Source organism: Triturus cristatus, chromosome 8 (genome assembly GCF_964204655.1).
Source record: "Triturus cristatus chromosome 8, aTriCri1.1, whole genome shotgun sequence".
NCBI classification, from domain to species: Eukaryota; Metazoa; Chordata; class Amphibia; order Caudata; family Salamandridae; genus Triturus; species Triturus cristatus.
Window position 1 is genome coordinate 1,110,618,343 of NC_140591.1, and position 13,938 is coordinate 1,110,632,280.

Sequence of the window (13,938 nt, forward strand, 5' to 3'; positions counted from 1 at the left end):
TTTCATTAAATATACTCCTCTCATTTCCTATGTACTCAGCTCTGCTGTTTCCCCAGTTTATACAAAAATCCTAATAAATAAAAACAAAATTTAATAGGCACAGAAAGATCCCTGTGCCAGCGCATTTTCAGCTCCATCGTGACTTGATAAGAACTCCAGCGTAGAGAGCAAGTAAAGGTATAGTGCACAGACCAGAAAAGTGCACCATACCGGGCGCACTTTCCAAAAAACCATACTCATGACCATGTAGGTACAGGGTTCTTCATGTGAGACATCTGATGCAAGCTTCCTTTAAGGTGTTTTTTCAGCAATCGGCAGCCAAACAAAACTTTGTTTTTTTAGAGATATCTGAAGTCCGTCACCACTTACATCTATATATGTGTGTTTTTGCAAAATATCGGCAATCCTGTATTTTTTATCCATTTGGCTCTCTGCCCTGTCTGTACCCATCAAGTCAGGAAGTCCTTATTCTTCACATAATCAGAGGTACTTGCAGCTTATAGGATTCCCATCCCTGATAATTTTTATGTACTTGACTTCCACATTTTTAACAATATTAGGCTGTACCCTTTGACCTCTGTTCAATCCACAGCTGTGCTCTGCACTGCTGCCAAAAGCAAGTAGATCAGTAATTTTAACAAGTTTCTGTGGACCCAGTGGAGATCAGTCTAAAACAAAACTCAGAGAAGACTACAAAGCCGCCTGCCCCCAAAAACACTCACTTTGTTTAGGAAAATATAGGGTGCAATATAACAAGCACTGGCAAGCAAACAGGTCTTGCCTTGGCACATACCCACAAAAGAGTAAGACCATTGCTATTCTTTGACTACATTTCTAAAGCTACTAAGGCCCTAACGGTGTCAAAACAGGTGTAAACATATTCCAACCAAGCTTGCAGTAAGTCAAGCACAACACATGGCCATTCACAGCTACTACAACACACTCCCATAGAAATCAAGGGGAGACACAGAAATAAAATAACAGAAAGTGCAAAACATACTCCAGTTACAAAATACATTCATCGTAATGCTTTAGTTGCAATGCGCAATTTGCACAATACAGCATAAGAGGGTAAACAAGTGTGAAACATAAGAGGTAAACAAGTATGAAAGTAAAAAATAATCATAATGAAGCAGGTCCACTGATGGATGTTATAATTGTAAGAAAGGAGAGTGTAATAATCCACGACCAGCGCCGTGAAGATATACGCGTGACGCGTGATGGCAGTCGTTACATGTATATATTAACACCTGTGAATAGCTCCCACTGTTTGGCTGCTCTTTCTACCATGATGTGTGTGGTGAGCTCCGCCCTGTCCACTGTGCCAGTTTCTGCTTTTTCTCCCAGTAAGCAGGCCCGGACTGGCCATAGCGGGAACCGGGCAATCCCCCGGTGTGCCGCACGGGTGGGGGCCGGTTTTGGGCCCGTGGGGGCCGTTTTTTTACAGGGCCGTTTTTTGCAGCATAGCTGCAAAATCGGCCCTGTAACAAATTCGGCCGAAAACCGGCCCTGGCAAAGAGCCCGGTGGCACCTCCAAGCCCCGGGGGGCCGGCCGAGCACTTTGGCAGGGCCGGTTTTGGTTCCCAGTCCGGCCCTGCCAGTAAGGTTTCTTACCCTTCTATGTGCATGGGGTGAGAGAGGCAGGGGGAAAGAATGCCATGCTAGGGTCTTGGGTCTAAAAGGAGAGCCCCCCCTCCTGATTCACTACAGTCCTAGTCGCCAGAATCCATTATGTAGATGTTTACACAAAAAAAGGAACCGTGAAGAGTAAGGGTATGTGTTGCAGCTGGTAGCTATTCAGCTCATTAGCATTTACACGTTTTCTATTTTTTTTTATGAAGTGAAATACTGAAGCTAATAAAATCTTCTATCCTTTCGGCTCCATTTGGTGCTGTTTGTCCATCCCGTGCACCAGCTGTAATCTGAATGCAACTACTTGCACTTTCCCCACAGCCCAGTTGTAAATGGGCACTTTTAGAAAAATATAATTTTTTTAGCAGCAAACTCTAAATAAGTGTCTCTGTTCAACACATGTGAATCAAATGCTTCTGTTGACAAAATGCAGTCATCGTAGTCTTAAAAACAACAATAGGTTTCTCTTTCAAACCAATATAGAGAACATCCTTTGAAGGAAAACAGAAATATCACTGCCACGGACTCCCCATAAAATGTAAAACAAGACATCAAAGACCCCAGATGCTGCTCCACATTCTTTCACATAACCTCACGTTTAAGAAAATCTGCGGGCTGAGGGAAGAAGATACCACATAAAATTGCAAGAGGCAACCAGAAAAGATTCTACATACACACAACCCTCAGTTTAAAGAGGCAAATCTACCCACACCTCCCTCTTGGCAACTCCACTGCATTTAACAATTCAGGATGGGAATCATCAGCTTTAAAGAAATACTCATGGGAGGAAAGCAAAGCTGGAGAGCAACCGAAACATTTGAAACCACTCTCTACCTCTATTTATAACAAGCCTTAGCAAAGCCAATTTGTCTCGATATGTAGACCTATTGACTATGAAAATGGTTTCTGTCGATACGATACGTCATCGGCAATAAAAAAAAGGCCGCTAAGACGCCTTCAGATTTGTCATTCTGTAGGCACGTACATGGGTTATGGTGTATGCATGTGGATGCTTCACCAAACGTGCGTGCCTACAGAATAACCGGAGACCAATTTAATTTTTTTAATTTACTGATTTAACATGGTGGACAGTACTTGGATCGGTAGATTTAAAAAAATGAACTTTTAAGTAAACAAAAGCCCTTTATGTGTAGCTGAGCACCCAGTAGCTAATAGCAGCTGCCAGGCCCTCCAAAATTTGTAGCATTAATTTCTTGTATTTGAAGGACACAAGGGGTAGGGAAGCAAATAAGGAACAGGACAGGGGTGGGTAAAGGGGAAGTAAAGGGCAGTGAGTAATGGAGTGGGGTAAGTAGAACAAGAGAGGGAGTAAACAAACACATAGGGTTGCCATTCCTAGCCCTTTTTGACAGTAAGGACCCTTAAATTACAACAATACAGTGCGCGCAACATAATAAATGAGAGGCCATCCCATGTCTTACGGAGTGGAGGTAACAATTTACCAATAATAATGCTGAGTGGGGGAGGGGGTGTCATCGGGTGGGAGGGAGTTATCGTTTTACTTATTGTTCTACGGTGAAGGTCCGGGTGTGTTACGCTTCGCACCCCTTATCCCTATATTGGTAGCTCGTGCTGCGGCCTCCCCCACCATTTGCTCACCTCCAGAATAACAGCTAACACCTCCGCAGTATGCTCCAGGTCCAAACGCTGACCGCTCAAAGAGGCCCTGCCCTAGGAGTTGACCCCTTAAGAACCCTCCTGGTCCACTCCTCCCCTCCTGACACCTCGAGACCATAAACTATGGGGATGACCCACCTTCCCCTCCTACGGTGACCTGATAGGCTTGTCTACCCTTGCAGCAGTGGAACAACACTAGGATGCTGTCCCCTCTAATGTCGCCCTGCGTGCGACGTGGCCAGCTGCATGCACTCACATGGAGTGCTTAACAAAACAAGCATTTCCAATGCAATGGTCTCGACATTGGTAAAGTTAGAGCTATTGGCATTGCTCATGACAATGCCGTTTCTGTACATGTTTTAAAAACAAAAACATAAACAAAAATAATGTCATGAGCAATGCCAATAGCTCTGACTTTACCAATGCCGAGACCATTGCATTGTAAATGCTTGTTAAATCTCGCGAGCGAGACTGCGCAAGCGCAGCCTTCGCTAGCCGAGACCTAAAAAGAATTTTCTCGTCACGGACCTACGCGGACTGGGCGCAGGAAGTTGTCCAGCGTCTGTCACCAAGACGGCCATCTTGAAGTGACGAAATTCATAGTACTCTCGCAAACAGCTATGAAGAACCCCACGTAGGTTGTTGTTTAATGTAAATGAAACACTCTTGATAACACTTCATGTCGTTCATAATTTTCAAAAATATAAGATGTACGGCTTCAATGAGGTTCAGGATTGGAATTATCTCAAGACTTTTTTCACGATTTACATACTTTTATTATCGAACAGTATTCATTAAAAAAAAAAAAAAGTATTTTTCAGGTCGCCTTAAACAAATAAATAGGAACCACGGGTCGTTTTATTTCAGTGCTCCCTAACAGCCTTGGGGGCTAGATACCACTTACCATGCTTTTGCCCCGCCCACTCGACGTTTAAAGTTATGGCGAACCCACCCTTGAGAGGCGGTCCCCGTTTACATTCGTGCTGCTGTAGTAGGGTCTATAAGAGCCTGGTGGCCATTTCAGAGATGTATTTGCTACAGTCTCCGCTAAAAGCTTTTGAAAAGGCAAACAAAAAAGCGTTTGCAGTAAAAACAAAATCAAACATGACCGTGATTGGATAACCTTAAGTGTGCCAGGTAATAGAAAGTATTGTTTAATATTTTGAATGGCCGGTTGAACAATTTATCGTTTTTTAAAAGAATAGGTTATTAGCTCAGAAGCCTAATAACCCTCTCCGCTACAAATGGCAAAAAATAGTTGCAAAATAATTGTATTGATGAAACGACGAACGAAGTTCAGTCACGCCCATCTAAAGGTCCCGCCTCCCTGCTGTTTTTCGTCGAAATGCACGTACTACACGAAAACAGTTGCATTTTTTTTTTCTATAGCGCACCCCAATTATATCGCAGTCTCACGTTTATGTTTTTAAGCACTGGGAGATTGTGATTTGCTTAGAATCACAGATTGTTGTGTGGACGGTAAGACTCGAACCTGATTTCCCAGGTTCAAAATAGGCAGTTTACGCTGCATCCTCTCCAACAAGAGGGGACGCTGAGATTACTAATGGTAGGAAAATCAGCAGCGGGACAACGGAGGAAGAGAACAGGGGCAGTGGAAAGGCAATAGGGGGCCCAGAGCCGTGAGGAGCTGAATGAACACCGACAATGCTGTATTTCACCATATTAACAGCAGTCAATGGGACCTTGCACCCGGGTTCATGTCATCCTTGCTACGCTACTGTACACTGCCTGGTGTTCTATTCTGTGCGCACAAATGCGACACCCGCCCATCAGGTTTTTAGACAAAAAGACACCATTTTCCTTTCAGCTCCCCCCACAGGCCAGAAAACCGAGCGGACCCTTACACGCTGAGCAGATGTTACTATGCACCGAGAACGAATAAATATTTAAAAATCCCAGCGCAGCCCGAACCCCTCCCTCGACAGCAAAAATACAAAGTAAACAGACAACAGCAGTTTAATGAGACGCATACTGTTCCACGCCGACGCAAACATCAGTCCGAGTTTGCTGCTTTGACTTTCATCCACTAATTGCTCAAAATGGAAACAAACATGGAGGACAGGCACCAATAAAAAAAATACGATTAAAAACTGGCGGGCAGTCAATCACTCTTTGTAAAGTTTAATAGTATAGAGAGGGAGAGAGTGACAAGCATTTAATCATGTTGAAATTAACAACGAGAAAAACAAGCACACCACTGCATAAGCACACCACCGCCTTTCTCCGAGGCAGAGCAGAAATGCCTCGGAGAAAGGCAGCGTCGTTTTCGGATTCGGGGGCGTGTTTTGCTGCTGTCTCCTCCTTGAGACTTCTCGCAAAAAACACGCCCCCGATCAGAAAAGAACGGGGCCTAATCGGAGTGACTGACCTCTTCTCCAGTGGCCGGCCAGCATTTACGAGGCCAGCCAATGGAGAACAGGGGAGAAGAGGGGCGGGTTCAAGCCCCTCTTCTCCAACTCATTAAATCTCGCGAGCGAGACTGCGCAAGCGCAGCCTTCGCTAGCCGAGACCTAAAAATAAAAACTGTTCCGTAAATGTGAGCAGAGGAAAGACATCTCAGCCAATCAAATAGTGAGGACGCTCTGCTTGAGGAGATGGACAAACATAAGAAGAGGAAGGCAAGCTATCAAATAAGAAACAAAAAAATGAGAGCAACAGTAAAGGCAAACAATAGTAAGCCATGGGCGGGCTCTAAGCCCACTGTAAGTTGTTGGTATATCCATAAACCCTTACGACTACAGACAGCTGAAAGTTCTCTGGTAGATGAGACCTTAAAACTGAAATAAACTTGCTCTACCACTTAAAATTCCTGAAAACGTACCTCCTTCTGGAAAACCAAAATGGACGGCACATACAAACATCATAAAATGATCACAGCCGAAAATCTCATGGAATAAATTGATACAAAAACAAAGTGACTTACATATCTTTGTTTAAGTGTTTTATAAACTTTATGAATACAATTCTCTTGTAAGCTCCTGAGATGATACACTTTAATGCTTAGCACCCCCTAATTAGGGGAATGTCCCCCTAGGCACCAAGCCAATCCTTAAAAAAAGGACTTAAAATTTCTTTTTGATCCCATTGGAAATGACAACAGTAATCCAGGTTTATCATTCACTGATTAGATGTATTAATGGTAGTGTCACCATCCATCTTTGCTTACAGGAGAGGTAAAAATCTCTGAGAAATGTTGAAGGACCCACCGATTAGGAATAAGCAACAGGAAAACAAAGGGCCGATACCTTGTTGGAATTGTAATAATTGTCACAACATCATTCTTGGATCCAACATCACTCACCCGAAGAAGGGTTATAAAATTAAACTCAGGGTAACAGCTACCTGTGACACCTCCAACGTAATCTATATGTTGAAATGTCCCTGTGGAAAGGTTTACATAGGGAAGACGGAAATAAAAATCAAAGTAAGACTAAATGAACAAAAAAGTAACATAAGGACAAAACAATTGAAGTCTACAGTTGCCAGTCATTTTTTGGAAGCACAACACAACATCAGTCAATTAAAAGTTTTACAACAGAAGGAAGAGATAATCACAACTATCTGTTATAGCGCAAAAACTTCTGGATAAAATATTTGAATTCACTCAAACTTTAGGGGATGAACGATTGTATGGAATTTCTATGTTACTTGTGATTGCCTGATTTCTTCTTAACATGCATATATTTGTTTGTAATCATGTCTTTAATGACTGTACAGTCTATATTAGCCATTTTTCAGTTTGTTTTTCCTACACATGACGTTTGTTTTGACTTCTTCATACTGTCACATTTTCGCAGAGAGGAGGCGGGCATATGTGGTGTCAGAGGGTGTATGGCTGCAAGGTGAGTGGTGTGTGTAAAGAACAAGAAACACTTATCATGCTTTCTGCACTACCTTCGACATCCAACATTCTCCTCACTCCGGTCTGCAGTAAATTCCCTTAAGCAATCCTGGCGCTGCTCTCATGCTGGTAACCAGCATGAGAGAAGCCCCAAGATTGGAGGGAGCTGCCTCTCTCACTGCTCTCAAGAGCGCCGGAGGCCTGCGCTTCCTCTAATCCAGCTGAGAAGTTTAAAATGTGCATGTCTGGCTGGCAGACGCAAGACAGCCAGCCAAAAAGCGCACAGGTCCCCGCTGCCACTCAGCAGCAATGGCCCCATCCCGTTCTGACACTCGATTCAGGATGGGAGGATGGAAAAAAAACTGGTAATAAATTAACTTTATTACCATTTTATTTTTCATCCCTGGGAGGCATTTTGGGCAGTGGGGCGACGCTCGCCCATCTCACTGGAGGAGCCGCTCCTGCTCAAAGGATCGACACTTCACTCATTCGAGAGGCACCAAAGAACAATTTGGTTCCTATTGTTTTGCAGTCTGAAATCCCTCAGCCATTCATTAACCCCTTCGCTGCGGCGGAAATTCCGCCGCAGCGCTGGGGGGTGCGGGGGGGGCAGCGCGGTGGCCCGGTGCTTATGACGGAGCCACGCCGTCATGAGCCACGGTTGGGCTGTGCTCATGACGGAGTGGTTCCGTCATCACTCCGCCCACAGCGCTAATCGCCCGCACAGGCGGGGAATTAGCGCCACGTGGGCGGCGCGGCCGCCAACGGCCGCAGCATGACGGAACCACTCCGTCATGAGCACACGTCAACCGTGGCTCATGACGGCGTGGTTCCGTCATGAGCACGGAAGGAGTTAAGGAACCTAAACAATAACATTCGATTAAGGCAAGCAAAAACTAACTTATATATGAAAGGCATTCCCTTCTAAAGCAAGATGTCCTAGTAAACATCTGAAGGCCTCTGGGTTGCAAAGGTTCACATTATCTCATCATCTGTACATGCCGATCATTACCCTGTTAAGGCTGGAATGTGAATTTGCAGGTTTGGGTCCATGGGTTGCGGTCACTGGTCCTTCCTGCTGGGGCACGGACTGCACAGGTTGCCTCGTGTCATAAGCAGCTGCAAAAAGGACAGATGGAAAAGTGGAATTAGTAGATGGGAATAAAAAATGTACACGAAACAAATATTTTCTACGGGAAATGATATTCCAAAGACTTTTAAAAATGATTGTCTTTCAGAGAAAGAACTGTCCAAATAGCGGAATGTCACGTGGAGCAAGCGAAGGATAGAAGCCCGTAGTCATGCACGCCTGCAAGCAACTCCTGGGGGCAGTTTAGCCCCTTCAGTAATTTAACCAATCCGATTACTAATGCATTTAAATGAAACACTCTTCCGACTGTTGCTCGTTTGAAGAGTTTCTTGTTTTTTTTCAGCCCCAATCCTTTGTTAACACAATGCTGCAGGCTCCTGTTTATTTTTTACAAGATTGCAAAGCATGCAATGGCCCGTCATGAGGGCCAAATGTTATGAAATGACAACTCAGGGCTCAGTGCTCCATGTGATGTCAATGTCACTTCCCCAGGGATTTCGGTCAAATGACACCATTCTCTAAAAACACGTTGAGGCTGATGGTTAGGGACGGGTATTAAGAAATGTTATGGAGAAGTAGAAATGCACGTAAATATTTCTATCACACATGTGGGTTTGCTCCACAAATGGGCATTCCTGCTGAAGATCGTGAGTGCAAAATCAGTCATTAAATTTGTGCAGGAAGAGGGTAAGCGAGAACCAGTTAGGGACTGATAATGAGTTTGGGGGTGCGGAAGCGGACTGCCATGTTGGCGTTCCGCTCCTGCACTGCCAGACCCGTGTGTGCACCACCTGCCAGATGTCTGGGGGCCTTATTTTGGCGGTCGCAAGGTGGTGCCTCTTAAAATGCCCACCGCAATGGGATCACCAAAAACAGTTCCTGAACGGCATGGACTGTAAAGTCCATGCCGTGCAGGAACAGGGGTACATGCACACAGGGGGCACATGTTGTGTCCCCCTGCATGCATTCCCAGGCACATGGGCAACAGGGGCCCTGTAGGGCTCCCTTTGTTTCAGACCTGTCAGCCTTTTCGTGGAGTAAAAACCTCAATGAAACTGCTGGCGTCCCGAAACTCGTAATATGCATGTCGGTGCTGCAGCGGCACCACCAGCATATTGCGGAGCCCTGACTGCCATGCCACTGCCAGGGAAATGCAGTTCCCTGGCAGTTGCAGCGGTGCAATAGCAGTCCAGCCGCCAAAGTTGTAATTGGGCGGTCCGACCGCTGGAGCAGCAGTGGCTGGACCGCCACCGCCGTGCCCCGCAAGTATGGCGGTCCTCAGACCCAGAGACTCATAATTAGGCACAAAGTGTGCAGAAGCAGAAATCCAGGACTGATATTTCTAGAGTCCATTTGTATAAGGTCGCAATGCTCCAACCTCTCCGAAGGCCACTCCACAGCCATCTTCACCTATCAGTCTGCAACCCTTCCAAAGCCCCTGGCACATCACTGCTTGACACGGTACGTTAAGAGGCGGAGTTAGGCATGTAGACTCCAGCTCACTCAAAATTCCTGTCTCCTTAGCCAATCTGCCCCCTTTCCCCACGAAGGTCTGAACTAATAATTGATTAGGTCTGAAGACAGAATCAACTTCCAACCCTTTTCTATGTGCTGTGCTCTTTGAGGTATATGTTGTATCCAGCAGGGGTCAGGGTGACGTGAGCTGATATGGGGGTGATCGCACCAGTCCCGGTAGATATGCTGAGTTTGGCCTTGAGTGAGGACACTAGTGGCAATAAAAGTGCAGAGGTAGTGGGCTTGTCCTCTCTCTTGTCAGAATAACCATGGGTCATGACAGCAGGAAACAGACAGAGCCATGTGCATCCTATTAGCACAGATGGAACACTAAGGATGAGGCGGGTCCCTCCCTGCGCTTGCCCCCCTGCCGCAGCTGTTCTCAGGGGCCTTGCCTCTGCTGTCGCATGTCTCCACTATTTTGCAATCTGGGCATCAACTTGATACTGCTTACACACGGTCGGCATCTTGGCTGCGACACCCCTCTTTGGGGCCTTGGAGCTGTGACAATGCCTGAGAGGAGTTTGGTGCACAGAGCCCCACCAGATGGCCTGTGCAGCCCGGTACAGATTCGCTGCGGTAACGCACGCCTGGTGAGCGCACCCACTCCTGGCTGCTTGGAGGTCAAGTAGTTTCCTTGCTGTTCCTGAATGTGATCAGCTGATTTGGGATGCTCAAGTCAGCCCCCTCATGCTCCCATAGGAATGATCGTGGAAGGCTTTGGTCTGCATTTCTTGGTCATATTCTCTGTGTGACACTTCAGTTTTGCACGCTTACACTTTCTATGCTTCTTTAGCAACGGCCTTCATTGCCGCCTTGTTATTTACCTCAACTGATATTTGACATGCTATAATCTTTCTCCTCTGGTGATGCTGTCGGACTACCTTTTAGCCATCAAGGAGGCTTGCGCTGCCATCAAGAGTTTCATTATGCTGCTCGACACTAGTGAACAGATCCGTAATACTTTCCTCAGATTCCAAGCAACCAGCCATAGGGTTGCGTATAAAGCACTGCTTGTGGTGCTCAATCAGCTGTTTGGTAATGTATCCAATGTTAATGTTAAAATGGTATTTGTAGAGCGCACGGCTACTCAAAAAGAGTGTCCCGGCGCTTTAATTTAGGAAACTACTAAATGGAAACACAGCATATTAGAAGAACAGAAAAAAGTAAGAGAATCAAAAGGAAAAGCAACCATCAAGGCTGAGCCTACTGAATAAACAGCCAGGATTTAAGATCCTTTCTAAAAGCAAGTAAGCTAGTGGCTCCCCGCAATTTGAGAGGCAAAGAGTTCCACAACTGTGGCGCCAGTAGACCAAAGGAACGACCTCCCAAGCGCACTCTCCTAACTCGCGGGACGGAAGCCAAAAACAGATGTTCTGATCTCAGAGAACGCGCCGGTCGATAGAAGGCAATTCTCTTTTGGAGATACTTAGCTCCCGTCGCATGGAGAGCGCAGAGTGTCAGTTCACATATCAGGAAGAAGCGATACATGTGGATATTGTACAGGGTTGCACCTCTGCAAAACTGAGGAGGTTCATTGTTAGACCTGGCACCATTGGCGTGGGTCACCCTTCCATTTTTGTCTGTGCCTCAATGTGTTTTGTGTTGGTGTTAGCTGCTCAGGGCACTGTGCCACTGCCATCCAGTGCCACAGTGCAAGTGCTCCCTATGGTAAAATGTATTAAGTGAATTGACTTCCACGTTTGGTTTATTTGGTTTACTATCAGTCCCTAGTAGAGTGCACCAGGGGTGCCGAGGGCTTGTATATCCAAATGCTGCTAGTGGGCTTGCAGCACTGGTTGTGCCACCCACCGAAGCAGCGGGGTAAAATGTGCCTAGGGTCTGCCACTGCAGACCCTGCGCGCGGTCTGGTACCGTCGCGCTGACTGAGCAAGTGTCCCCACTTACCAGTCCCTAAACCTTCCCTTAACTACATGTTAGTCACCCCTCTGGTAGGCCTGAGCGCAGGGTGCATTGTAGGTATAAGGTAGGACATGCCCTGATGTGTGTGGCATGTCTTAATAGTGAATTACAGCCATTTTCGTTTTTCACTATTGAAGGTTACCTGCTCTCCATAGGCCAGAATGGGCTGCTGGGATCGCTACACGCTGTGACCCCAGTGGACTCAGAGAGCATGGTAGAAAGTCATGTTTAGTATGCCTGAACTCGGGATAATAAAATACATCTTTTAGTAAAGGTTATTTTAATATCCCGGGTTTGCAAATGCTACTTTTAGAAAGTTAGCCTTTGCGTGCCTGACCATCTCAGTCCGCCTCTGCTGTGTGTGTGTGTTCTGCCTAGTAACAGTACAGGAGCAGGGCTGGGGGATTCCAGGAGACAGGTTGGCTGCCAGGTGGTGGGTAGAGAGATTACACCAGGATGGGTGGGAGGAGTGCACCCTGACTCTTGAATAGACCTGTGCTCTGCCACCACAAAGCCGGCGCCGCCCCCTGTGGAGCGGCTGATGTCTCTGCCCTGCTGCTGAAAGGAACAAGCCGAGTCACCACAACAGAGTGCTCCAAAACTGGACTGAGCCAGGCCCAGGCCCCCTGGCGCTAAGGAACAAAAGAATCCCTGTATAAAAGTAGGAGCCTGGCTCCTAAGAAATCAGATCCAGATTGAACCACGAAGGAACTCTGCCTGACTAGAAGGACCTGGAAGAAGCTGAAGGAGGAGTAACTTTCCCTGACCTGAGGGACTGGCCTGCAGTAGGTGCCTTGCTAAGGAAGGAGAGGAAAAAGGCTGAAAGAGACTTTTGCACTTTGTTCTTCAACTATCTCCAAGGGCTTGGAAGAAGAGCTTGCCCCCTGAACTGAACCCCAGGACCAGTGGGTTCACCGTGTCTCCGCTCGTCTGAGAATTCGAGCCGTGTGCTTTCTCCCGCCGGAGTGCCCTGCGCACCTTCGCATCCCTCCTAGGGCCGTGACACCCAGAAGCCTGGCCGCCTCCACTCGCCGAGAGCCCCGCTCTACCTGAGTCGCTCTGGACCCACGAGTCTGGCCGTCCCGCCTCCCTGTCACCTGCCTGCTACTGGAGCGCGCTTGGTGCCCTTTCGCCCTCCCGCCGGATTTCTAGTGGGGAAGTGAAATCCAGCCTCGGACGGCCGCCCGTACGTCGTAACGTATCCGGCCGCCCCGCTTCACCCCCCAGCCTGAGTCTGACCGTGCCGCCCTCCGCAGTGACCTCCCGCACAGTCCGTGTCGGAGGCCCTGGGCCGCACCTGTCTACCGAAAGCCGCCCGCTGAATTCTTGATCCGGAAGACCCACGAGGTGCAGAACCTGCATCTCTCCTGAAGACTCGTCCAAGCACACCGCACGTTCCCAGGTACAGTGAACTCTCTATCGGACTCGGGGTCCGCAACGTTCTGATTTCCCCGTATCACTGTACCCTGGGTGCACTGCGCATCATCGTGGCTGGACCGACTCAACCGAGCCCTGTGAAGCGCTCGTGATCGAATAAGTTACCAAAGACAATAACAGTGCCTAATTATCATCTTGTGGCTTCCATTCCGCAACCGTTATTGATGGTCTTGTACATGCCTGCGTAACAAAGAATCTTTTATATAAAGCATCCGTATTTTTGATACAACTTACGCCTGGTGTCCATTTGTGGGGGATCATTGTGGTTTACTGTGTGTGATCATAAATGCTTAACTGACTAGCGCCCTGAAGTTTAGCCCTGACTGCTCGCGCCACACTACCTATAGGGTGAGCAGGGGTTGTTCTGAGGGGGTAACTCTCTCGCCCTGAATAGAAGAAGGGACCACTGCTTGTCACAAGTACCTACCTGTGCCAACTAGGGGTTCCCCATTCTAACATTGGTGGCAGCGGTGGGATTTCGAATTTGCATTTATGATTTACATACAGTGAATTATTGATCACCACGTAGAGCAGACCTATAACGCAGCCACAGATTGATTGACAGTTGTTGCTAAAGAAGAATCTCCACCTTAAGGAACCATGCCTAGCTCAGTCAACGGAGGCGGAGCGCCCTCGGTATTCTCTGGAGTGGATGACATCGATTGGGAGCCCGAGGCACTGAGGAAGTGCACAAATGATGTCCTGAAGGGATATCTCTCCAAGTACAGAATCAAGCAAAGTGGACTAAGCAACAAGGATCAGTACGTGACAGCCCTGAGAGCCTGGCACGAATCAAAGTTCCCAGAGAATGCCCGGGAGGTGATACCCCCCGAAGGTGTGT

At 47.2% G+C, this 13,938-nt stretch overlaps 1 protein-coding gene across 4 annotated transcripts in view; it reads right to left on the minus strand.

The window, feature by feature from the left end:
• Positions 1-13,938, minus strand: part of REPS2 (RALBP1 associated Eps domain containing 2) — an 856,334-nt gene that overhangs the window by 452,367 nt on the left and 390,029 nt on the right. For all 4 annotated transcript variants that reach the window (XM_085622671.1, XM_085622668.1, XM_085622669.1 and 1 more), the window contains one exon: positions 8,145-8,251. In XM_085622671.1, coding sequence (XP_085478797.1) covers positions 8,145-8,251 — 107 coding nt within the window. The remainder of the gene's footprint in view (positions 1-8,144; positions 8,252-13,938) is intronic.